We start from the raw sequence: 27722 nt of genomic DNA, 5'->3' as shown, positions 1-27722 counted from the left end.
CCCAGTCTCTGCTGCCGTCTCCCCAGTCTCTGCTGCCATTTGCCAGTCTTCCAAAACTCTGCTGCCATTTGCCAGTCTTCCAAAACTCTGCTGCCACTTGCCAGTCTTCCAAAACTCTGCTGCCATCTGCCAGACTCCACTGCCATTTTCCATTCTGCTCTGCCGTCTGCCAGTCTCCCCACACTCCGCTGCCCTCTGCCAGTCTCCCCACACTCTGCTGCCCTCTGCCAGTCTCCCCACACTCCGCTGCCCGCTGCCAGTCTCCCCACACTCCGCTGCCCTCTGCCAGTCTCCCCACACTCTGCTGCCAGTCTCCCCACACTCCGCTGCCCTCTGCCAGTCTCCCCACACTCCGCTGCCAGTCTCCCCACACTCCGCCGCCGTCTGCCAGTCTCCCCCAGACTCCACTCCCTTTTGACAGTGTCCACTGCTGTCTCCCAGACTCTGATGGCATCTTCGTGTTTCCCCAAACTCCACTGCCGTTTCTGTCTTCACCGCTTTCTGCCAGTCTTCTCACACTCCGCCGCCTTCTGTAAGTGTCCCCAGACTCTGTGTGAGGTAGTAATATAACAGCTAAATAAACATATGCAGGACATTGCTGCTCATGAAATGTCACAAAAGCCATCCATCTAGACTCAAACTACACTAAATCTACACCCTGTGCTGCAGCGCTTTAAAAATGGGGTGCAATCACAGAATATGTCCACACGAGGACATATATGATAGGAAATGACAACGCCATAGCAGCTTTACTGATAACATGAATGCCAAATATTATTACAAGCTATGGTTCACATTTCTGTCTGGCATTAAATACCGGTATATATCATATGAATGCTGACCCCTGCTGGTCACTGGTGTGCATGACAGTTCCGTTAACAGTATTAAGTTGGAATTTGCTGTACTTTGGTGCCGTCGTGTGGACGTACTATGTAATTACATGTCAGCTTTAATGGTGTGACTGATTTATCATTTGGCGTCATTGTGTGAAGTAAGTGTGAGTGAAGGGCAGTGAGTGTCACCCTTAAGAAGGTGCTGAGTGCATGTAACAAAATCAACATGACACATACACACAAACATGCTAACTTTGTATATGACTGTTGTTGCTGTGTTCCAATAGCCCTTTATCACTCCCATCACTCCTGTGCTCCAATGGCCCTTTATCACTCCCATCACTCCTGTGCTCCAATGGCCCTTTATCACTCCCATCACTCCTGTGCTCCAATAGCCCTTTATCACTACCATCACTCCTGTGTTCCAATAGCCCTTTATCACTCCTGTGCTCCAATGGCTCTTTATCACTCCCATCACTCCTGTGCTCCAATGGCCCTTTATCACTCCCATCACTCCTGTGCTCCAATAGCCCTTTATCACTACCATCACTCCTGTGTTCCAATAGCCCTTTATCACTCCTGTGCTCCAATGGCTCTTTATCACTCCCATCACTCCTGTGCTCCAATGGCCCTTTATCACTCCCATCACTCCTGTGCTCCAATGGCCCTTTATCACTCCTGTGTTCCAATGGTACGCTGTGTTTGCTAATTTAAGCAATGTTGTAAAAATCAGGGCACCCTGGGGGCCATATTATCACTTCCAGGACTCCTTGTTCGTCTTGATGTTGAAGAAAGTTCTTAAAGAATTTGTTTGCATGTTTGAGGCTGCATTTCTGCAAATTTATTCTGCAGCATGACAATGACACCAAAGAACCTCCACCATGCTTTAATGTTGCCTTCAAACCCTCATTCTTGTACTGCTCTCCAGCTTCGGAGAGCCTGCTGCCATTTTTCTGCGTTTTTAGGAATAGTTGATTCCCTTGGGCTTGTTTCCCTGTCGGAGGTATGGCTTTTTGGACGCAAGTCTTCCGTGGAGACCACTTTTGACCAGACTTCTCCAGACAGTAGATGGGTGTACCAGGGTCCTGTTGTTTTCTGCCAATGCTGAGCTGATGGCACTGCTGGACATCTTCCCATTGTGAAGGAAGGTACACAAGTTGTGTCTTTCATAAACTGCACTGAGTTAAATTAGCCAACCGCTGCATCTACGGTCCTCAACATTGACTGTTTCTTTGTGCTTCCTCAAAAGAGCTTGGATATCACATCTGGAAACCCCTGTCTGCCTTGATATTCCTGCCTGGGAGATACCTTGCTGATGCAGTATAACTACCTTGTGTGTTGTTGCTGTGCTTGGTCTTGTCATGGTGGAAGACTTTGACATTAAACTGTCTTCAGCAACCGTACCGTGTTAGTGAGCTTGGCTGTTCTTCATCCAGTTTTATTCCTCCTACCTGCTTCTGTGTCAGTTAATGATTGTGCCTCAACTTACATATTAAATTGGTGATCATCGGCACCTGTTAGATTTAAGAGATTATTCATACAACTATGTAACTATATGCCTACAACATCCCTGACTTTGTGTAATTGTACCTACAAGAATTGATGTTGTTTGGAAGGCAAAGAATGGTCACACCAGATATTGATTTGATTTAGATTTTTGCACAGTACTGTTTGTGTGTTTTTGTATACATATGTAATATACGTATGTGTGTATGTATACATATTATATTTTTTAATTTCATTTTCTTATTACATTTTTTTCTACATTGCAGAGTAAATCCTGGCAGAAGATAAGGACCATTGTGAATATCCCCGTCATCAGTCCATTCAAGAGACGCTGGGTGCAGCTAGCTGGCCACACAGGTTAATGAACACATTGTCACACAGGTTAATGACACCTTGACTTATTTACTTCCGGTCCCGGACAGCTCTATTTAACAAGAGCTCTAAGACGTACAAGTGAGTCACGAACCAAATCATTTATCCACTGCCGATGTTTTATACGTAAAAAGCCATTTTTTTTCTATAACCTTGAATCACGAGGTTTGATGGATTTTAATGTGTTTTTTCTCCATGACACTTGTGATGGAGTGTGTGACGGAACTGTCCATCACTGGGGCCCCTGGAGAGGACTGAAAGCAAGCCTGCTACCCGCAGATTATGGACCCTGTCTCCCTGCCCTGGCGAGAGGGACTGTTGTCCTCGTCTGGGACCCGAACTCCCCAGTCTCTAAGTGCACCCCAGGACTGGTTAGTGGGACAGGTGCCCTTTGCCAGCCCCCTGCATCCACAACTCTAGGAGCGACGGAGCTGTGCTCCCCGACTGAACTGGATGCAGACCCGGTCGGGGTCTGGCCCCAGTTCAGTCTTCTTTTTAAAAGGGGAGATATGTGACAGAATGACCTGCCATACAGGGACCCAAGGTACTCAGAGATGACTCAGAGGACTGAGAATTTGGGAGCCCATTGAAATATCGGTGCAAGGAGATCCGGGAGTTCAGGGAAGGGATTCTCGCAGATGTGCCCTGTTACCTGCCCGACTTGTGGGCTGATTTTGATTATTTGGTTTACCAAGAATGGTTCCTGGAGCAGGCCTACCGAGAACTCTTTGACCGTGCTCAGCAGTGTGCTCCAGTGGATCCTGTGAGTATTGTGCCCCCACCAGAAGCACAAACATCCGAGCAGAGCGCAACTGGCCTCTGCCCACTCCCTTCCCTCACCCCAGACACTTTGCCCTATTCCCTGCAATATGGCCCAGAAACTGACCAAAACCCTCCCTGCATGTCCCAGCCAGATCCCCAGCTGAACTGCTGGCTTCGAGGCAGAGCGCTGCTGGCCACTGCCCACCCCTTCCACTTGTTCCCAAGCCTGACCGCAGTAACCAAGGAGGGTCCGGTCAGGCAGCCACAGAGTTGGTGGTGCCCCTGGACTTTACAAATGCAGCTGAAGCGCTGCCTTCGGGGCAGAGTGCCGCTGGCCTCTGCCCGCTCCCCTCTGTGACCCCAGCTCCATTGGCTTTACCCCCCAAATGTCGCCCAGAGGCAGTGATTTCTATGGATCCTGTATCCCCAGCAGAAGTGTTGGCTATGGGAGAGAGGCAGATCGACATCTCTCCCCAGCAGATGGAGTATACAGGAGGGGATGCATGTGGCTTTCCTCCCCTCGCCGAGGATCATACAAACATTTGTACCATGCAGGTGGATTGGACTACGGTCGCCACCTGCAGTCCCCAGAGGTGCTGAGCAGTCAGCACAGAACCCCATATGGAAGGGACCCCAGCCGCTCTGTTTCCTCCCCAGCGGCTGAGAGGACTCCAGGGAGAAGGCACATTTGGTCCTTCTCCCCAGCGGCAGTTACACTATTTGGGAGAAGCAGAGTGCGGCTGGGTGAGTACTGGTCCTTTGTTAAATTGTTTTGGGGAGTACCAATTTGTGGCTGGCAGTGGTGGTCCGGATATACAGACTGACTTTGGAGTCAAACAGTGTGGGGTCTTATCAGACGTAAATCTCCTCCAGAAAAAGGAGATATGTGATGGAGTGTGTGACAGAACTGTCCATCACTGGGGCCCCTGGAGAGGACTGAAAGCAAGCCTGCTACCCGCAGATTATGGACCCTGTCTCCCTGCCCTGGCGAGAGGGACTGTTGTCCTCGTCTGGGACCCGAACTCCCCAGTCTCTAAGTGCACCCCAGGACTGGTTAGTGGGACAGGTGCCCTTTGCCAGCCCCCTGCATCCACAACTCTAGGAGCGACGGAGCTGTGCTCCCCGACTGAACTGGATGCAGACCCGGTCGGGGTCTGGCCCCAGTTCAGTCTTCTTTTTAAAAGGGGAGATATGTGACAGAATGACCTGTCATAGAGGGGCCCAAGGTACTCAGAGATGGCTCCAGCCTGACTGCCAAACAGGCAGGAACTCCATTGTTTAATTAATCCCATCAATAGGATTGCTGCCTGGGGATTAAAGGTTGGGTTGAATACATGCATCTGTTAATTTATGTTAATGACGTTCTGTGGTTATGAGTCTATGTTTTACATCAATAAACTGTTCATTCTAGTGATGGGAAGTTCGGATCATTAAAGTGAATCGGATCCGATCCGATTCATGATCCGAATCTTCGGATCACTCAGTGTGACCCACAGGAGTTACTGTTTTCCAATAAATCCGTGCAGGCACACTAACGATTGGCCCCGCCACTTTCATTATGAATCCTCCCCCCTGCCTCCAGTGATGTCAATGAAGGCAGAGAGTCGTTCAAAGATTCGGATCTTACAGGGATCCGAATCTTACAGTGATCCGGATCACTGTAAGATCCGGATCACTGTAAGATCCCGATCATTGTAAGATCCGGATCTTTGAACGACTCTCTGCCTTCATTGGGATTCGAATCAGTCAGATAATATTACCATACGGTTATAAATAATACATTAATAATCACTGCCCCCAGGATTTACATTCCCCTTTACCTGCAACTGCACCTTAAGCTAACTTTATTAAATTAATTAAATTAACCCTCACCATTAAATTAACCCTAAACACCCCATCAACCATGACTGCCCCTAAAATTAACCCTTAACACCCCATTAAGCATAACTGCCCCCAAATTAACCCTAAACACCCCATTAAGCATAACTGCCCCCAAATTAACCCTAAACACCCCATTAAGCATAACTGCCCCCAAATTAACCCTAAACACCCCATTAAGCATAACTGCCCCCAAATTAACCCTAAACACCTCATTAAGCATAACTGCCCCTAAATTAACACTAAAGACCCCATTAAGCATAACTGCCCCTAAATTAACCCTAAACACCCCATTAAGCATAACTCCCCCCAAATTAACCCTGAACACCTCATTAAGCATAACTGCCCCTAAATTAACACTAAAGACCCCATTAAGCATAACTGCCCCCAAATTAACCCTAAACACCTCATTAAGCATAACTGCCCCTAAATTAACACTAAACACCCCATTAAGCATAACTGCCCCTAAATTAACCCTAAACACCCCATTAAGCATATCTGCCCCTAAATTAACACTAAAGACCCCATCAACCATACCAATTTATTAGGTAATTTATCTGGAGTACATGCAATTAATTTAGGGGCAGTTATGGTTAATGGAGTATTTAGGGTTAATTTCAGGGGCCATTATGGTTAATGGGGTTCTGGTATTGTTATATTTTTATTAAATCACTAATTTACACATTAAATAGAAACTAAATTCTGCATTCGGACGCACATTTAGTAAATTTGTCCTAAAATGCACTTGCAATTGAGATCTCTTTGCAGTCGGCAATCAGCTGCCCAGGGGGATACTCGCTTAATTTTGGAAACATTTATTAATATTTATTATTCATGTAAAAAATATAAATCCCCCCCCATGTGATTATTATTTATAGTTTTATATAGCGCCGTCAGATTCCCGGGTCGTCTTACTCGCCGGCGATTGGCCGCGTCTCCCGCCCCCCTCTGTGCCGATTCTCCGTGCGGGGAGCGAGCTCTGGGGATGGGGAATAAAAGTAGAACACGTCACCGAGGCTGGCCACAGCAGCCGGCACCATGCGTGAGCTTCAGAGCTGGTGCCGCTAGCTCCCCAAGCCTTCTTCCTCTATGCTGTGTGTTCTCCTCCTCGGGCGTGATTTTTACTACAACAATTCAAATGAATTAATTTTTTAGTAAGTTTTTTTTTTTGCCTCTTAATTGTTGGAAAAAAATCTATCCTCAAAAAAAGAAAAAAAAAACACAAGACTTCATCTGAATTTGGTCAAAAGTAAACTCTGATAAAACTTCTTGTGTGCCGGAAGCTTTCTCGGTTTTATACTTAAAGGAGACCCTGCCCTTGGAGGAGACACAGCATAGGTTGGAATGCCCGCGGGAAGCATTGAGTGCCTACTTTCTGCCTCTCTCACCAGAGACTGCGACCACGAGTGCCGGGTGTGCCGAGTGACGGTGGTGGGGCTCCCGACGTAAGCCAAACACCTCTCCAGCCAGCTGCACAAAGCCAACGTCGATGCCCTAGACAAAGAGGACGACGTGGAGGAGGCCGATGAGGTGTATTTCGACAAGGAACTCATCCAGCTAATAAACAAAAGGGAAGAGGAGAGCCGGTAAATCGGCAACAAGATTAAGATAGAACCCAGCCGGGAGCGGCCGTGCTGTCGGCACACTAGCCTACTGAAAGGGCCGGGGCCAATGGGACCTCGGCGGGGAATTCAATATTTAATTATGGCAGATTCCTGGGCTAGGTTGTACGTGTATTTTTGGGGCCGGTTCCCAAAATAGGCTTACGATTATTAAATGCTTACATTAGAAGTTTCATTTTAACTCTTTGTGCTAACAGTTCTTGGTATTTTCAAATGATTGTCGTGGATGCAGCACTAATATATGCGCTTTATATGTGACGGTCAAGTTTATAGACTTGTTCATGGTTTGGTTTAGCGTTATTTTCATTCATATTTCTTTTTTAGGAAAAAGGAGGAGTGCAGCTCCACCAAAGAATTAGAGAGATACCAGAAAAGACAAGATCAGCGTCCTGTGTTTCAGGAGATGGCCCACCAAAACTGGCATTGTGATCCATCGCAGATGCGCTGGCAATGGCCAAACTATTGTTTTAACACAGCACTGGTTAGTTTACTAAATTTAAATGGTCCACCAAATCATCTTGCTAACCATGGAAACCTCGGCGGATCCTGGTACTCAAATGCTGGCAGCTCTGTCAGTTGGCACCATAGAGACTCGTGCAGAAACTACCATTGGCACCAGGAGGGGAATGGAAACCTTTCGTCAATGATGCATCCCAGAACCCGTGGAGGAAACTGGCAATCAAATCCATACAACGGCAACCAGTGGCATTTTAGTAACGCTGCTGAGAATTTCCCACAAGCACAAAACAGGCCTGTGAGACATTGCGATTCAACTCAGGATAAAGAGAAAAGCTGCGATAAAACAAATGTGTTCATTAAGGAGAAGTGCAAGCGGCCGAACAAACAGAGTGCCCCAGATTTAGAAACGCTAAGGTCTGGTTCTTGCCTTTCCGGATTACAGCCGACTGCACCGACTGACGACCATGATGGGACAAAGATGGATAATGTATTGCACGCTAAAAGCACCTTGTCTGCAAAGCTTGGAGGGACGCGGGAAGCCCAAAGATATCTGAGCAGATACATTAGCTCGCAAAGCAAACCAGGAACGCGTCTTCCAGAGCCCAACCTTAACAAAGCAAGGCGAATCAGAAACGTGAGCGGCCATCGAAAAAGTGAAACGGGCAAGGATTCTGGAAGAAAACCAATTCTGAGGCACTTTCTGAACAGGTCTCGGAGGAATATAAACTGGGAACAGGATATGCATCTTCTGATGATGAAGAAGAAGAAGAAGCAAGAGTTGGGAAAAGGTCTGCCAAGGTTTGTCACTCTTCCTCCCATATCAGAAACTTGGGTGACCCCAGCTGTCCTTGAAATGTCCATTTAGTGACCGTGGAAAATTGCCCAAATACGTAACTGATCTAGAGGTACTTGCGTATATGTAAAAAGTAACTTTTTGATCTGGTCTGATATATACTATTTGCTTTTATTCTAGGTTTGGTATAGAAACCGTGGCACAGGTTTGAAGTGAACAAGAAGGTCTTGACTGTGATGAAGAAGCAGAGAGCGTCCCCAGAGCACCTCCTGAGGCATCTCAAAGTCAAACGGAAGACGTTAAAACTCATACCGCCTCGGACGGTCCACGTGTCGCAGGGTGTTAGCGAAGATGTGGGTTTCGGTGCAGCCGGTGTCTTTACAACCAGCACGCCGGTGGACGTAGCTACAGATAGCTGTGCATCTTGCACTGAACAGAATGATGGACAAGGGGCTGGAAAGAAGAGAAGGGCAACCAGGGTAAGTGACATAGTGCTCATTGGAGCGGTTTAGCCTCTGTCTAATGATAGCCCGTGACCTGCACTAGTCAATGAGCTTGGTTTTCATCGCATTGTATGGCAGTCGCCTTTATCCCGGGGGTTAATAGACAGTTTTATGAAGGCTACACTTTAGAGTCATATCTTACTTTAGAATGTAATTAGTATTTTACACATGTAAAAGGATCTTGTTGTAAACCATTACAGGTCCAGGTATAAGCAGGCAGGCTGCAGCCCATGTACTAGTCAATACAGCTGGCCTTTAATTCAGTTTGAATATATACATACATTTGCATTGATGAAGCCTGTTCAAATGTTGTGGTGTTGTGTTTTTTTTTTTAAGGATGGTTCCTCCTGTCCAGAAATTCCCAGTTTGGAGAGAAGCAGTAAAAAAAGAAAAGGTAAGATTTCTTCATATTCATGTTTTTTTAATATTATTTATTTTAATAGCACAGAGTATTCGATTGTATCTATTACAAACGAATATCACAAACACATAAATACATACAGTTTTTACGATTAAATTTTGTGGATTGGTTTAATAACACAAGACAAGACACATCAATGAAAAACTATAAAAGTAGAAAATACAGTGTAAACTGGTAAAGCTAAACTACCTGAAAGTATTTTGTTGTGGCCAAGTAAGAAATCAACGATTGCTTCTCTGTAGCATTTCCAGAAAATCTATTGTGGCCAAGTAAGAAATCAAAGAAGTGCTTGCCTGCAGTGTTTGGGGAAAATCTGTTGGGTAAACATATGAAATCTGCACAATCTATTTCTTTCAGAGTTTATATATATATATATATATATATATATATATATATATATATATATATATATATATATATATATATATATATATATATATATATATATATAAAAAACAATAATAACCTTTAGCAACCCCCCAAAAACTATCAGTACTTAGAGGTATGTAATTAATCCCTTACCTTCAAGAGTACAGTTGCCATTCTCTACAATTGGCTAACCTCCTCAGGCAGAACATGCAAAATACGAGATGGTTTCAAATTCATTTGATCAGATATCATGCTCTCTCATTATATGATCTACACATACAGTTATAACCTTTATATACACGAGGCAACGTTATTATATGCATTACTAAATATTAGGTTTTGGTGTTTGTCTAAGAATAGCAGCAATTCAGCTTTATCGCAACTGAAGTTCCAAACTATTGAAACAACCTTTAAACTCAACAGAGCTCTTTTTACTTCCTAAACAAAGTTGAATCACAAAATTAACTATGCATCACAAAGAGACAACTGATGGGTTAATCCAGTGAAAAGTGCCAGCCTGCCAGGGTTGGCTCTTCATTATGCATTGCAAAATTGCTGATTTTTATCTTACATTAACTAACATGCATCTCATTGCTTACGAGATAAGCCCAAAATTACTCTTAAGGTCTCTTCTGACATGTTCACACAGGGCAGTAGTATAGTTACTATGTAGACTATATAGTTACTATGTAGACTATATGTTAGATCATCAGGCCAGCTTTCCACATATGTGCAAGTGGCTTCCTTCACCTAATTTATGATACAATCAGACAGCCTCTTTTTATAGCTTTCTCCATACACATTGAAACCAGTGACTTATATCCTTAAACGCAGCTACTTTATTATATGAAGCTTTCATGCAACCTCATTTTGGACATTTGCAACTTAAATTTCATTGTACCGGGTTCCCAGAGAATAATGTTGAATAGGTGATCAATACAACACCTAAGTTTACATTTACTCTTAAGCAGTATTTTAGTATTGTCAAACCCAGGATTGCCTTCAATTTCCTTTTAACTGCTTTGTGACAAATGACATTTGATGTGGTCTTCAAAACAGTGGTCCTTAATGACCATGAAGAATAGAATGTCCTTTCATCAGTCACTTAAAGCACCTCCGGGGGCATCTCTAGCCACCATTTCCTGGTGAGGATGTCTGTGTCAGATAATCACTTTATTTATGTGACAACACCAATGATTATAAGCACTGGCCTTGTCTGTAGGTGTGATTATATCCTTCAAAGGGGACTGTGGAGCAGTAAGAGATAGATCGAGTGAAACAGTGTTACAAAACTATTTACAAAACAATATTGTTTTAATTTAAAGTGGATGGAATTGGGAATTTGGGATTGGTTTAGACGATTTAAAGTTAGGGTGGAAAATATATAAAAATAAACCCCTTCATGACCAGGACTATTTTGTACCCCATAGTGGCCTAACTTTACACCACATATGTTCCCCAAACAGCGGCAAACCCTATGCATGTGGGGCTTTCCTGTACTTGAGGGATATTGCTGAACACAAACGAGCTTGTTGTTTTTATAGCAGTTGTACATAAACCACGTAAGAAATTCCTGACCACATTGCATGGATTAAATAAAAATCATAAGCTTTTGCCTTAACTTTTGGGAGGGAAATGACCCTAGTAAAATACCCGTTGGTTGTCCACTTCTTAAGAACATATAGTTTTGCAGAAGTTAAGTGCTGTGCGTGGCTGCTATTGAAGATCTAAATCCTATGCATATGAGGTGGTTTCTAAATCATGAGACCTAAATCAATATTTGGAGGGTAATTTTCTAGTTGCTCTATTAAATGCAAAGCGGGGGGAGGGGGGGGGTATTTTCAAGCTCCTTCCATTTTTATGGTATTTTCTAATATGTTATATGATGTAATAGAATACATTTTGAATAAAATGGAAATATATAATTATAGAAATAGATATGTAAAGTATATTATTACTTTAGCAGAGTAAATAAGAAAAGTAAAAATTAAAGTTAAGCAGCCACATACCAAAAAAAAAAAGTTGCCAAAATAGATCTGGTCATGAAGAGGTTAATATATCTGTGGGAATATGTAAAGTCGTGCATTGTTTATATTGGCGTGTATTCAATTATTAGTATGGGAACTCTAATTTAAAGTACATCTTTATAACAGTTTGCTTCCGTATTGTATGTGTGGGCCTCCACAAGCAACTGCGTTATATTGCCTATGCAAAGGGTCATTGTTCATATTCCTAACAAAAAGTATAATGCAACGGTTATATGCGTTTTAAACAGAATAAAGGAAGCTGATGCCAGGTTCCCCAGTCCAATACATAAAACACTATCAAGATTTGGAACTGGTCTTTATTGTACTGGTCTTAGCGAACCCCTAATGTGTCAATTCTCCAATGGAATCGTTCATTAAATTCCACACTAGGAGAAAACTCCATGTACCTCAAAAAGCAAATCACTAGTCGGCAGTGTAGACACAGTCATTGCCTTCACAGTCTGTGTCACTTTCTGGCGAGGCAGTGCTCCTCATTTCATGAATATTACACATCCTCTTCCATGCAAGGTCTTGCTGAAAGCCTGTGCTGAAAGACCTTCCCAATCGCCCTTGTGCTTTCTTGGGCACATTGTCTTCACTTTCAGACTTTGGTATTCTCCTTGCGTTCATAGATGGCTGGGGTTCGGGCCGCATGTTTCCAAGCTGCATGGCCCAAGCTCCAAATCTTTGCCAGCTTAGTTTCTGAAAAGCCATGAGGCAGTGAAGATTTCCTCCGGCCTGAGAGACAGAAGTCAAAAAAGTTGTTTTGTGTAAAGTAATGTGTGAGAAAATAAACAAAATATAACTGGGGGTCTGCTCTCTAAGGCTCAAACAAAAGATGAAATATCACAAAAGTCTAACTATGTATATTCTCTACTAATGACCTAACGAGTGTATACACAGGAAATTGAGAGGACTGTCCAGTGCAGAATTCTTAGACAAGCTTTGGGAAATCTACCTAATTGAGATGTATATAAAACAAATCTCACCTTCTTGGTTTTCCTGTACTGTAGACCCCTTTCAGTGTGCCGAATATCCAAGTATTCTGGATTCTGAGTGTTTAGGTCAGTAACAATGTCCGCCCATCTATACAAAAGAGTATATTATATTATATACACGCACACACAAAGCATGAAAACCTAATGTGCCTTGATACAGTCAAGATGTGTTATCCAGTCCTAATAAACATACACATAAGAAATGTGTGATAGAGAATCCCCCTTCACAAGATGCAAGGGGTCTCAGAATGTTTAGAGTACTAGGGGTTATTACTCACAGTATATTGTGGGACAATGGCCATTTTAACATTTTTCGGTGTTGCTGTTTAGCTGTGATTTTCTTCTTCTTTCTCATTTCGTGCTCCCACACATATAATATATTGTTTTTTTCAGGACAAACAGGGCTTTCTTTAGATACCATTAATTTTATCATATCATCTAATTTACTATAAAAAAATAAAAATAAAGATAAAATATGGGGATTTTTTGTAAAAAATTATTTTCTCACTTTTTAAAACAAAAAACTTTTACTCATCTGCAAAAACGAATGAAAAAAACCTGCTAAATAGATTCTACTATTTGTCCTTAGTTTAGAAATACCCAATGTTTTTATGTTATAGGGCAATAAGTACAGGTAACGTTTTGCCATTTCAAAACCTTTTTTTCCAAATTTTTTCTGGTAATTCTTCCCCCCATGTGCCATTTCGGGTATCTTTGAAGCCGGCCAATGCAATTTACCCCATCAAATCATATATTTTTAAAAACTAGACACCCCAAGGTATTTGAAATGCTGGTATTTTAACCCTTTCCATGCACTAATTTTACCACCAGCCTTTGTGAAACTTTCTGGTAGTACATTTTTTTGTATTTTTTTCACACGTTGTACTTCAGGTATAAATTTATCGCTCCTGGTATATGTCCGTGTCAAACAACACCCCAATATGTACAAAAAACAAAAACTGTCTGCGCTTCTTACCCTAATAAAGTTGGCAACAAATATATAAACATAATATGAATGAGTAGGTTCTCACCCTATTGAGAGTGTGCCTTGACGTGGCGGGTGAGCTTAATTATGCTTTGGCCAATTCATATAACCAAAACCTCTCATTTATATTATGTTTATATATTTGTTGCCAACTTTATTAGGGTAAGAAGCGCAGACAGTTTTTGTTTTTTGTATACATTGTACAGCCAATACACTGTTTTTGCAGCATGCTTACACCTGTTTGGTAGGCCTCGTATTATACATTTGTATTATTTAAGCCTGTGACTAGCTTAGCGCACCGACATTTTTTCTTTTCCCTGTTAACACCCCAATATGTGTTCAGTAACATCTCCTGAGCGCAGTGATACCCCCCATGCATGGGTTTGTAGGGTTATTTGGGAGGTAAAAGGCCGCCTTTGTGAGGTGTGTATTTTTATGCCATTTAGACATCTGATCCTACTGCCCCCATGTCCCACATATGGGACATCTTTGAACCCGGCCAATTAAATTTACCCCATCCACTCATGCATTTTTTAATACGAGACACCCTATGGGCATTTGTAATGCCAATATTTTAACTCTTTCCATGCTGGAATTTTTGTAAAGATAAAGAATTTTAGGACTTGCTTATTAAATTTTTTTTTTTTTTTTTTTGGTGACAGTGGGGATTTTTACATGTTACCATATTATTTTTTTTTTTTTTTTTAAACATTTTTTTTACTAATCACTCATTAGTGAGCTGGGATCCATTGACCTTGCATGGTTGGATGCAGTAAATGCATTCAACCTGCAGGAGGAGCTCGAGAGTTCTCAAGAGGGTCTGGATAGATGCCATCCATCTTGGAGCAATCACAAGGCGATCGGGGTAGGGGGGTAGTGTAAACACCGTTTATGCTTAGGAAGCGATTCTGATCGCTTCCTAAGCTGTTTTAGCTGGGCGCCATTTTTCTTCCGGGGAGGGCTTTCCTCCCCGGATCCACGGTCAGCCTCACTTGTGAGGCTTCCATGGATGCTGCAAAGCCGCTGATTGCAGTGATGCAGCTATTTAACGGCAGCCCGTACATGTACGGGCATTGTCGTTATCTCGTTGCACGGCAACCCCGTACATGTACGTGGATTGTCGTTAAGGGGTTAATATCACTAGCTGTGACACTTCAAACCACGCTACAGATTATTGCTGAACATGATGGTCACTCTGCCAGTAATGCATTTTTCTGTGTGCTGGGACATTGACGTTTTTATTTATATATTTATTTTTTAACGTGTTGAGCTTTGAAATGTAGCATTTCATAAATAAACAGGAACACTTTAATGAGTTCACTGGTAATCATTCACCAAAGTACCAAAAAGGGTTACAAAATGTGGCTTTTTGGAACAGAAAATAAAAGGTATTTATATCCATCCTTGCATTGTGTGTGTGTATATATTAATGTTCTGCTTGTTTTTGCAAGGCAAATAACCTACTTTTTACAGTGAATTGTAGGGTGCTTCCTGCTTGGCTCGCCAATCAGTATCCAATATTCAACTTCATGCTGGAACAGCTGACCCCTGAAATAGGTGTAAAAGGTTTAAGAAAGAATGCTGCCGGTACATAATATTGGTTGTTTACTTGGGCCTTTTAAACAGTATCTATTCTGAATATAAGGAAAGACTGATGATCTGTTAAGGTTTGAGCTTTTACAGCAGAAACCAGGCAGGCAACATGGGCTGTACGGTTCTTATCTGCTGTCAAATTCTGTCCGGATGACTTTATCTGCAAGTTTATTGTATTAGGTGACAAGTAGCTGGGCTTAATCAGACAGACTAGTAGCCAAGCTTGTTCATTTCCATCTATACACAGACAGCCGACATAAGGAAATGTGTGCGTCAGTTTTATCTATAAAATGCTCTAAAATAATCTTTTCAGAATATGGTAACAGCATGTACAGTATAGTATATGTGGCCTGTCCCTGCTTCCCTATGAGAATATCCATACCATGGCAGCAGTGTGTCAAATCTTTTTACAGAAGTGAGCGTGCTTGGCAATCACAGCTTACATTAAGCTTACCTATATGCCTTGCAGGCTTTCACAGGGGTGGCTTCAAATCCAATAGGACAAAATAATGGTTTTGGCAATGGTAAATGTAAGCCATAGAATCATCTTTAAGTCCTTGGGTTAACTTTGATAATGCTCCAGCAGCTGTAAAGCATGTAACCAGACAGGTCAACTTTAGAGGAGGAATATTATTAGTATTGCATTAAAAATGAGTTTTCAAAAATATTGTTCTCTTTCCTTTTTTCTTAATATAGCTGTATTTAATATAGCTTGTAATAAGTAATAGATGTCCTAGCTTTGTTAACTTAGCCCAGTCTACTAGACAAACAGATTGATGCCTTATCACACTCCAGGTCTGCAGATAAATAGAGTTTATTGGAACAAAATATAAAACCAGGTTTTTGTCACTGCTAACCTTCTTAAGATGGAATACATGATATAGAATATGGCAGTACACATTTTCACACATACATGAATAATTGTGATGCTCAATTCCAAAGATAAGCAGGATTTCATCATAAAAGAACAGTCTGGATATTTTTGGTATTTTTGGCTCCAATGCATGCAAATCAGTGTTTGCATTCTTTAGCTACCCCCACCACCACCACCTTTGCTGTCACCAGTAGGGTAAAAGCATATTTTATACACTTCCAACCCAATCTCTTTAGCATGTCCACGGAGTGCTGTGGTAGTCAATTTGCATACATGCTAGTTAAAACACCTATATATATATATATATATATATATATATATATATATATTATATATATATATATATATATATATATATATTTATTTTACATGGAAGCTGTTCAAGTAAGTAGCTAGTGATAATACAAAGCAGGGGCGTAACTAGACGCCTCAGGGCCCGGGTGCGAGAATCTGTTAAGGGGCCCCCCCACCCCCTCAACCCCCCCCCCCACCCCCTCACCCCCCCAAAAAAAACATGATTTTTACCCAACAATTTTTTTTCAACAAATTCAACAAACTCAATTTACATATTGAATCATATCTGTCTAAAAATCAAAGAAAAAGGGGCGCATGTACAAAGGGCATAATCCAGGGGTGTCCAAGTTTTTTCTGCAGTGGGCCACTTCATCAGAATTGTGCGGGCCGCACTCATTTTTCACTGTGACAAAAAATATGGCCTTTAATAAAATATGCAGATTAAAATAAAGTAAAATTACACAAAACCTTTACTCTTCCTCTCACTGATTTCTGGGCCTAGAAAGTTTTGCGACTACAAATTAAGGATTCCCTCGATTTATTCTAGAGATGAACTAAAATGAAAATTCTGGACCAAAACATTCAGGGTTCACTTAGCCAAAACCGAAAATGACCCCCACCTTTAAAAATAATAAGAAAAACTCACATTTTTAATAAAAGTAGGTAACACACAATTGGACAAAATTAGCAATATGACTTGGCAACCAGTAAATGCTGGCAACCCAGGCAACCAGTAAATGCTGGTACCTAGGCATCATGGGCCTGTGCTCGCTGTGATTGCTGTTAGCAATCACACTCCTATCATGCCAAGTCAGCCAGTACATGCTGGTAATAGGGTGGCTGTAAGTGATGTGCAGACCCCATACTGCTGGCAGCATCACTACACAAGGAGGGCAGCTAGCTAGGTTTCAGCATGTACTGGCTGACTTGGCATGATAGGAGTGTGATTGCTAACAGTAGTCACAGTCCCATCATGCCTAGGTTCCAGCACTTACACATCCATCCAGTAAATGCTAGAACCTAGGCATGATGGGACTGTGATTGCTGTCAGCAATCACACTCCTATCATGCCAAGTCAGCCAATACACGCTGGTACAGGGTGGCTGTAAGTGATGTGCAGACCCCATACTGCTGGCAGCATCAATACACAAGGGGGGCAGCTAGCCAGGTTTCAGCATGTACTGACTGACTTGGCATGATAGGAGTGTGATTGCTAACAGCAATCACAGTTCCATCATGCCTAGGTTCCAGCACTTACACATCCATCCAGTAAATGCTGGAACCTAGGCATGATGGGACTGTGATTGCTGTTAGCAATCACACTCCTATCATGCCAAGTCAGCCAGTACATGCTGGTACAGGGTGGCTGTAAGTGCAGACCCCATACTGCTGGCAGCATCAATACACAAGGGGGGCAGCTGGCCAGGTTTCAGCATGTACTGGCTGACTTGGCATGATAGGAGTGTGATTGCTAACAGCAATCACAGTCCCATCATGCCTAGGTTCCAGCACTTACACATCCATGCTATCACACACACTCATTTATTCATATAATCATTCATTCACAGATTCATTCCCTCAATCACACACACTCATTCAAACACCCTCCCCACCCCCTTACCTGCACTGCAGCTCCTCGATGCCGCTCACAGACTTCAGCAGGGGGCGCGGCCTCCCTCTGCCTTCTCTGCTAAAGCACAGAGGAAGTAGGATGTCACGTGAACTCCGCTTCCTCTGTGCAGTCCAGAAGACCCTCCCACAAGTAAATAGCAGGGCTTGAGGTGCGGCTCGCATTTGGCCCGCGGGCCGCATGTTAGACGCCCCTGCCTTATTTAAAAGAAACAAAAATCGGAGAAAATATTTCGGGCGGCCCCATTGGCTTGGGCCCCCTGCCCATGGGCGTAGGAACCCCTAAAAATCTGGGGGGATAGCATTTTTACTGGTAGGGTATATTCTTGTTCAGTAAACTGGGAATTGTTCATGGCAAATTTTATAAAAAATGTATGTGTGTGTATGTACAATTTCCTCACAAAAAAAGTATCATGTTCAGTTTTCACAGAGAAGCTCTTTATTAAACAAACAGGTCAAAGAAAATTAACCAAAAGTTTGGCCTTTATTTCAGTTATTTCACTTAGAACAACTGGTAATAATACTTTAAGTAATGCACAATTGCCAAAATTTAACAAAAGATCCTACAGAAATACAATGATGCAATTAACCCTTTCCGCATTTGTGGTCTGGGAGCAGACAACACTTAAATACTCTTATAGAAATATTTTATTAACTGCAGGCAGAGTAAGACCCTACAACCAACGCACTGTAGTGGTTATGGTGCAAAGTAGCTGTTTTGCACACTGGGGCACAGTCATGATCCCCAAAACTGTTCCCACAAAGTTAGAAGCATAGTGTTGTCCAAAATGTCTTGGTTTATCACCTTCAGCTCATAAAACGTTCTACTGGATGAATGGGAGAAAATTCCCACAGAAACTCACAAAAAAACTCACAGATGGACCCCACTGGACACTGCCACAGAGACTACTATGATGTATTGAAGGAACCATCTAAGACTCCTAACATGTCATACACACAAGAACATATCCACACACTTAAACACTTGAATAACATACACACACACAATGGGTTAAACATGCGTTACAGGGAATCATAATCTTCCCTTTAAGTACGACATGCCTGCTCATACACACACATATGCACTGCTCTTACGCATGCCTGCCCACAAAAACACACGTATATGCTGCAATTGCCTGCACATACACACTTGCCAGTACTCACACTTATGCACTACCCTTATACACGCCTGCCCAAACATACATAAACTGCTCACACACACATGCCTCCCCATAAATATACACTGCCCTTGCCCTTACAAAGACGTATACACTATAAGACAAATACACTCCTTATATACACACATATACACTGCCCATACAGACGTACACATATACACTGCCCATACACACGCACACATATACACTGCCCATACAGACATACACATATACACTGCCTATACATATACATATACACATACACTGCCCATACAGACGTACACATATACACTGCCTATACAGACATACACATATACACTGCCCATACAGACGTACACATATACACTGCCCATACAGACGTACACATATACACTGCCCATACAGACGTACACATATACAATGCCCATACAGACATAAACATATACACTGCCCATACAGACATAAACATATACACTGCCCATACAGACATAAACATATACACTGCCCATACAGACATACACATATACGCTGCCCATACAGACATACACATATACACTGCCCATACAGACATACACATATACACTGCCCATACATACACATATGCCTGCCCAAGTGCCCATACACATGCCTTCCCATATGTATATGCACACACAAATCTACCATCAGACCCCCCCCACCTTCGTTCTCCACATCAGACTCCCTCCCACCCACCTTCATTCTCCACATCAGACCCCCCCAACCCACCTTTGTTCTCCACATCAGACCCCCCCCACAACCTTTGTTCTCCACATCAGACCCCCTCCCACCCACCTTCATTCTCCACATCAGACCCCCCCCCCCCACAACCTTCGTTTTCTACATCAGACCCCCCCACAACCTTTGTTCTCCACATCAGACCCCCCAATAATCAACCACCCACCCACCTTGGTTCTCCACAAATCTTACCTTTTCTTCCTCCTTTCTGATTTCTGTTCTAACTTTCCTTCTGTTTGCCGCTCGCAGTCTGTGCAGTGCGGCTGCGCACAGCTGTTTCTGCTGAGCGCCGGGGCTGGATATAATCGTCATATCCCGTCGCCCGGCGCTCAGTTACAGACAGCTGGTGAGTGTGACCTTAATACAGCTGCAGGACTGGTTGGGGAGATCACGGATTTCCCTAACCAGTCCTGCAGGCTGCAGCTGCCGATCGGGCAGCTGTGAGCACCCTCACAGCTGCACCCGAGTGCACTCACCCTGGGGGGGATTTCTATATTATCCTATTATATATAGGATCCGTCCCCCCCGGTTCCTACGCCCGTGCCCCTGCTGCCGGGGCCCGATTTCGGGCGGCCCCTTGGCTTGGGCCCCCCTGCCGCCGGGGCCCGGTCGCAGTCGCGACCCCGGTAGTTCCGCCACTGATACAAAGCTAAGTCCAACCATTTTGGTAAATTAAACCAAACTCCCGTGCAAGCAACCCGACGATTCTAACAGTTGTTTGTTTCAATGTTATGCAAGTGCTTTGTGAAACACACATATAACCAAATCCCCACATTCGTTCACATACACACAACACCACAGAATGAAATAAAGTTGGGGTGATTACATCTTGCGGTTTCTACAAACACAAAAAGCTTCACCATATTCTAAAGGAGCAGAGATCAGCGACTGAAGTGAACTCACCGGACTCGCCCGCTGTCTTGTTCTTCCCATGAGGTTTGTACATGACATATGAACAGCCCTTCACATGGAAATGGTCGTTGATTTGTCTGAACCATCTAGTGAGAGAATTATTTTGTCTTTTAGTACTTTAATTATAGAGTGATAGCAGAACTGTTTTTACAACCGAATAACGTGCAGTTTATCCATTCGCTTTCAATGCTTTAAGAGAAAGAAAAATCTAGCAAATAACCCAGAAAACAGGATTTCACCTTTTAGTATTTTTATTAGAGCACGGCTGCATGAATTTCTTATTCTGTAAATTATACACTTCATAAAAGCGAAACACTAGAAAATTCCAATTAAAGGGATTTTGCGACCATGCATTTTCACACATAAGATAGCCGAGTAGCCCCTTTAACATATTTCGCCCTTGCAAATGCAAGGAGGTGTTTATTTATTCCGTCACCTGATGCATTTACTCTCATTTCCCACGTAGCACCTTTTGCTTAAACTCTCGGCACTACTTACTTAAATGGGGAATCTGATCGGGATTTAGCCAAAAAGGTATTTAAGTATGATCAAACAAGTCCTGATTTCTAATGGCACATGAAGTAGGCAGCCAACTGACATTTGCCCAGCTGTTGTGGAATTAGGACTCTCAAAAGTCTTTTGTCGTTTTTAATGCATCTGAAGAACCACAGGAGTTATAACAACTGCTTGTTTTGTCCTAGGTTACAGTAAGTTAGATTATTGCTAAATTACAAACTATTATTGGAATTCAGAGATTAAAAGTGCTGTTTATTATAAGCGTAACAGAAGAACAGAAGGGTTAAGCAGACCTCACCTCATCAAAGTTGTATTGCCAGTAAAAGGTCCAAACCGGATCTCTTCAAAGGGTGGTTGAAAACCCAAAATACGTGAAGCATCTTCTTGAGTAATTGGTGGGAGACTATGGAGAGAAGATAATCTCAGTACATTACTAAGTACATTACTAAGAGTACCCCCAGGTCTTTTCTTTGGACTGCAGCATAATTTTAGGAAACATCTAAAAGGGATATGATTTTCACAATGTAGGACAAAATCCACAATCTTAACATTTGGATTTAAAACCAGAGACATTTTATGGCTTTTGTCCATTTAGCAATCGACAAGACTTAACTATCATATTGTGGGCTAGGCTTGATTGCATCTGTAAACCCTCCATCAAAGGTAACTTTTGTGTTTGCCAACTTTCCACAAGCTTTTCTTTTGTAATGGAATTTGGCTGTCTGAATGTGATAAATTATTTACCGATACCCGACTCCTAACTGCCAGAGAATGGCCTCATTGAAATTAAAAGTCTGTCTTAGAAATATCAAATGCCCAGACACGCAAATGAAATATTAGACTGTTAATAACAATGCAACATATACTTTAAATTGTATCTCCCAGGGAAAAAGTACTAAGGAGGAAGATTTAGGAATAACCATAGACAACAGACTTAGCAACGGTGCACAATGCCACCGTATTGGCATAAGATATTGGCATGTATAAAACAGGGTACTGATTCATGGGAGGAGGAGATCATCTTGCCTCTTTATAACTCAATGGTAAGACCTCACCTTGAACATGCGGTGCAATTCTCAAAAAGGACATTATGAAACTAGAAAAAAGTGCAAATTAATATTAATAAGGGGATTGAACGATCTTAATTATGGAGACTGAAAAAGCTGCATCCATATACACTAGAAAAACTGGGTCTTAGAGGAAAAATTGTTACATAAATATGTACAGGGCCAATATAAAGAGCTCTCTAGAGTCTCCTATCTGAGACTGGAAGAGCAAACATTTCATACACAACAAAGGAAGATTTTATTACCGTAAGGGTAATAAAAAGGTATGAAATTCACTGCGAAAGAGAGGTGGTGCTATGCAATAGATGCCTTCAAAAAGGTCTTTTTTTATTTTAATTTTTGGAAAAAAAACAAAAGCATACAGGGCTATAAGTAGCAGAATTAACATTAACATTTTTGAGCTTCTTGATCCAAGGAGAAATATGATTGCCTTTTAGAGAGAAGGAGTCCCCCCCCCCCCCCGCCAAGTGGCAAAATCCAAGAAGTAGCTTAACTGTTTTTTTTTTTTTGTCTTCTTTTGGATGAAAAGCAGGAAGGATAGGTATAAGGGTTTAATTAACATAAATTATTAAGTTACCATAGTATAACAATACTGTACACACATTTATATATTGAGCACACACAGTTACAATGGAGTACCTTCCAGTCCCAAGACTGCTATAGAGAAAGTTCCAGCAAGATACCAGAGAGGAAATTCCACACGATGTCTTATACTGTGGTCGGCTGATACAATACCTGCAGAGACAAAAGTTTTTTGCTATAATTAGCAGTGATTACGATATTTTTTTTAGTTAAAAAATTAAAGCTTGATCCAATTCTAGGAAAATGATTTTGTATATATTCTATATTGAAAATAAAACATAGGCGATATGTTTTTCTCATATTATATAAATTGTAAATAAAGTAGCTAATGTTAAAGTGAGGAAACACATTAAATGTAAATTACACCACAAAAATAACCAGGTATTTCGCTAAGTGCCGTTACAAAAGCTACAGAAGCAGTTTACAGACTCTAGTAGTAATGCAAACATCATTGTGTTTGAAATAAGTAATTCCCTTTGTGCCAACAACATTGTTGGAAAGTGTTGTATAAACACGTATCTAAGTGCTCCCGACGACTTACCACTTTATACATCACTTTACAAGTAATATCACATTGCGTAGAACATTAAAAAAGGTGAGATGTATGCTTTCTGTAGCTTTTTTAACTTTAGCAGCTATCAACTATTGAGATTGAAAATTGAAATTCAAGTAAAAATCTCACAGGTTCACCCTTAACTCATGTAAAAAAAAAACAAAAAAAAAACAAAAAAAACCCTCCTAATCCTCTATAGAATGCACATGGGAAAACACTAAACAAACTTTCTATTAAAAAAAAATTTGACATTTTGCCCCGGAGAGCATTTGCCTTTCTGATGATTAATGGGGGAATAAAATGGGGATTAGCTCCCCTTTAAGAAAAAAGTTATTCTTAAACCGCGTTAATAAACTAGTTTAGTGAATACACCCAAGTTCATACCATCTCCGCAGGTCCAGTACTTTCCGTTGTTTGATGTCATCCAGGACGAAATGCTGCGGGCATTCTCTTAACGGTTTCACTTTCCGATCAATTTTTGGAACCTGTTTATTGGCCACACCTGCATTAAAAGAAAATAAACGATGTAGAATACTAAGCAACATGTTACAACATATAGAAATTACCTAAACGTAATATGATGAATGCCAGACTACAGTGTTCAAATCCCAAAATCAGACAGCAAAAGGTTTGCACATTTTTTAACCTCAAAGTGTGTCTATGGTCTATAAATGATAGCCTGAGAAGATTTGCTTCAGGTACAATACACAAAATTAACACAAAGGGCCAACCATAAAGAAAATATACGCTATAGATTCTGTTAGCACTATGCTACAAAACCCTCACATTGTAGGTTTCAATCACATTTAGAACAGTTATAAAAGATGGATTGACCTGTAACCATAGGCGACCCAAAAACATGCATTGCTAGGGTACCTTTGATGACCGATTTTGGCAAATCCTGCAGCAAAGCAATACAAGTTCCTCAACAAAATAATGTCTCAACAAGGTGACTTGTATAAGTCCTGTATAATAATAATAATTAAGTGTATTTCATTTGTTTTGCTTGCTTAGTGCAGTACAGGAAAATCAATTATAATATACAAAATGATGAAGATCACCTGGTTTGCCCTTTAACTTTGAAGCCATTGTATTGAAGTCTGATGTATCAATTTCCCAGGCAAGTGGAATTGTCCCAATTTCACTAGATAAGGAATCCAGGCTTGCGTCTTCATCATAAAGAGTTTCTGACCCACTAGCCTGCAGGTCGATATAATTCAGGGGATTGTTTAACATCGGATTATCTTGCGAACTGGAACCAATAACGGAACTTGGAGTTTTGAATAGCGATGTGGCTTGGTTCAGGAAAGCGTAGTCTGAGCAGATAGTATAGAATTTCTCTCTGGTGTGTGTTACAGGACATCCCCACGGATAATGCCTGTCTCCGCCAGCTCCAACGTTTTCGACGGGACCACCTCCCACGCTGAACGATTCCTCAGCATCATGGAGACTGCTCTTTGTAGATTTGTTCTCGGAATTGTTTTCGTTGGCTTCAGGACCATTAGCTTCTCTATCAGCTTCTACGTTAGGCATTGAATGAAGATACAAACTGGAGATACATAAGAACCACCACTAGATATCAGCTTGTGTACTCTAACAGACAGCCTTGCTATTTTATCTGAGATGCTTCATATTTCATGCTGAAACCTAAAATTCAGACAGAAAATGCTGTCACCAACTAAACAATGAAGTAGAAACTACAGAAATACATCACAAGGAATACAGAAAGTTGCAATACACTGCCAGAAAGCTCATAAAATGTGCTCTTATAATCCCTGATCGTTTAGAGCGCCTAAACAACCACCACTGTATCAAACATACATTCCTGTTTAGATTACATTTTTTATAATATATGTATTATGATGTATAGTATAATGTAGGATCTGTACTGTGCATACGGTTATACTGCATTGTCATTTCCTGCTTAGCGTTTCAATAAGAAAATCGGCAGCGCTATGTAATTTGATGGGGTTATATATATATATATATATATATATATATATATATCAATAATATTGATTGAATATGAATACGACATTCACTTACCACCATAGTGTATATACAGTATATATCTGTATGTATATATATGTCACATGTTGGTGAAGAACATTTTAACATTCGTTACTAATAACATTATAATATTAGTGATAATACCAATAATAAAAATAACAGTGTTACGGAATTAACAGGATCTTTGTAGGGACAGAGATGAAGGTGCATAGAGGAGGCATTGAAGTCCCAGGCCTGTGGCAGCAGCTCCTAGACAACAGAGTCCCCCAAGCCACAACACAGCTTTCGAGCAGCTGACTGACACATACACAGGGCAGGGCTGCAGTGCAGGCAGCAGGCTGGTGTCATGGCTACCACAGGCGTTTAAAGAGCCTTTCAATGACTGAGGCTAATGCACAGCCGTGTATTGTTAATGTGATACAGGGGAGCAGCGCAGGCTCTGCCACAGTCAGCGTGTCTCTTACCTGCATCCCCAGAGCACGAAATCCAACGGAGCAACGGCAGGTGCAAACCGCCACAGCCCACGTACCGTCACGTTCCGTGTCCCGTCCACAGCCCACGTACCGTACCGTCACGTCCCGTGTCCCCGTCCACAGCCCACGTACCGTCACGTCACGTCACGTGTCCCCGTCCACAGTCACCGTCCACAGCCCCCGTCCACAGCCCCCGTCCACAGCCCCCGTCCACAGCCCCCGTACCGTACCGTACCGTACCGTACCGTACTGTGTCCCCGTCCACAGCCCACGTACCGTCACGTTACTTTGGACAACAGGACAGGCGCTCCTCCTCACTCCCCTTCTGCCTCTTTAACGGTCCCCTGGCAGCATTAAAATAATCTCTATTGTACAGGGAATGATCGCCATCTACTGCAGGGATGACTTCATCAAGTTAAGCATTCAGTGCTCTGCCATATCGTATTCGCTTTGATTGATCCGCATGCTAATAATGTTATGACGATATGGAAGTGAGCAGGAATACTCTCCATGGCTGCCGCAAACACTGCCTCTTTTAGTGGTGTACCTACAGGAGTCCCTGTGATTCAACTCTCAGTCCCACAGTGCCAAGCCTGCTGGAGATCTGCACAATGACCATCACTGACCTTTAGTCACCTGCTTTGTCCACCAAATAACTATGAGAGCAGCCCTTTGTCATTCGCCTTTTCTTGTGCATAAAGTGAGGGCTCCCCAATATTTTAGGGCAGTTCAGTTACCTATCTGATCAGATGTGGGTTGGAATATACACCATAAAAGATGGGATCAGGGATTAAAAGTGATCCCATGATTTTCTCCATAGTAATGAAATGATGCAATCAGCAAATATATATTGGTTTCTATGGTAATAGAACAATTTTCTGTGCTTTGCACATAACCCCTACACCTAAACATAACATCTATTTCAACTTCACGCCTAGAAGACCGTACCGCGACACTGATTGCTCCATGATATTCAATGGAAAAGCTGTGACACCTAGGGTGTGATCCAGTGGCCATAATCCTAAACACCTGTAGTAAGTAGGCGATCAAAGCATACAAAATCATACCTCCTTAAAACCAAGTATGCGGTTCTCCATATATATATCTGGACCACCATATCTTCTTTTGCACATAGCATGGACAATACATCAGGGCCATAGAATCGTAACCTTAGAAGAGGCAGTCTTGACAATCAAACTGTTTTCATGATAAAGTGGCAGTCATTGATGTATTCTAAATGAGATTCTACCTTGGGTTTAAATGGGAATGCTCGTATTTAGCTTTAGTAAAAACCATTCATTTGTTAAAACCAGCTTTAGTCTGTGGTCTTTTTATTTCAAACAATACATCCAGGAGGCTAGACATTGTGGCCTCATCAATAAAAGCAATAATTAAAGAACAGAGGAAACATAATTTAATGGGGAGGAATAACAATGCAGATCCTGCGAACATGAGGTTAGGATGGCTGCTCCTATGGTCTGCACGGGTCTAATAAATGTATATTGCTCATTTTGTTTATATAAATATTAAATTAATTAACCCATTTGTGGCATTAGCAGGGCCGGCCCAAGACAAAATGCCGCCTGGGGCGAAGTTTAAAATGCCGCCCCCCCGCCCATTATATACCCTTCCTCTCCCTGCCGCCCCCCCATTATCTACCCTTCCTCTCCCTGCTGCCCCCCATACTTACCTTTCAGCAGTCTCCCTGCTCGGTGCAGGCTTGTAATGCTGAGCGCCGGAAATGACGTCATCTTCCAGCGCTCAACATTACAAGCCGGCACTGAGACCGAGCTAGAGGGCTC

The 27722-nt window shown here is 42.1% G+C and overlaps 1 protein-coding gene and 1 pseudogene across 1 annotated transcript; one reads left to right on the top strand and one right to left on the bottom strand.

The window, feature by feature from the left end:
* The first annotated feature begins 6520 nt into the window (after positions 1 to 6520).
* On the top strand, positions 6521 to 10603 carry LOC128473780 (zinc finger protein 106-like; annotated as a pseudogene).
* Positions 10604 to 11810: 1207 nt separating this feature from the next.
* LOC128473199 (basic immunoglobulin-like variable motif-containing protein) lies at positions 11811 to 26060 on the bottom strand. Its single transcript, XM_053455293.1, is given in 11 exon segments — positions 11811 to 12283; positions 12535 to 12631; positions 14993 to 15076; positions 15576 to 15627; positions 15630 to 15707; positions 20711 to 20805; positions 21534 to 21638; positions 22942 to 23037; positions 23822 to 23939; positions 24499 to 25084; positions 26017 to 26060. Coding segments are annotated over 10 exon segments (1512 nt in total). The 5' UTR covers positions 24971 to 25084; positions 26017 to 26060; the 3' UTR covers positions 11811 to 11968.
* Between the last annotated feature and the right edge of the window lie 1662 nt (positions 26061 to 27722).

This window comes from Spea bombifrons, chromosome 2 (assembly GCF_027358695.1).
Source record: "Spea bombifrons isolate aSpeBom1 chromosome 2, aSpeBom1.2.pri, whole genome shotgun sequence".
NCBI lineage: Eukaryota > Metazoa > Chordata > Amphibia > Anura > Pelobatidae > Spea > Spea bombifrons.
The sequence above is the reverse complement of the archived record's forward strand: the minus strand, read 5'-3'. Positions and strand labels throughout refer to the sequence as shown.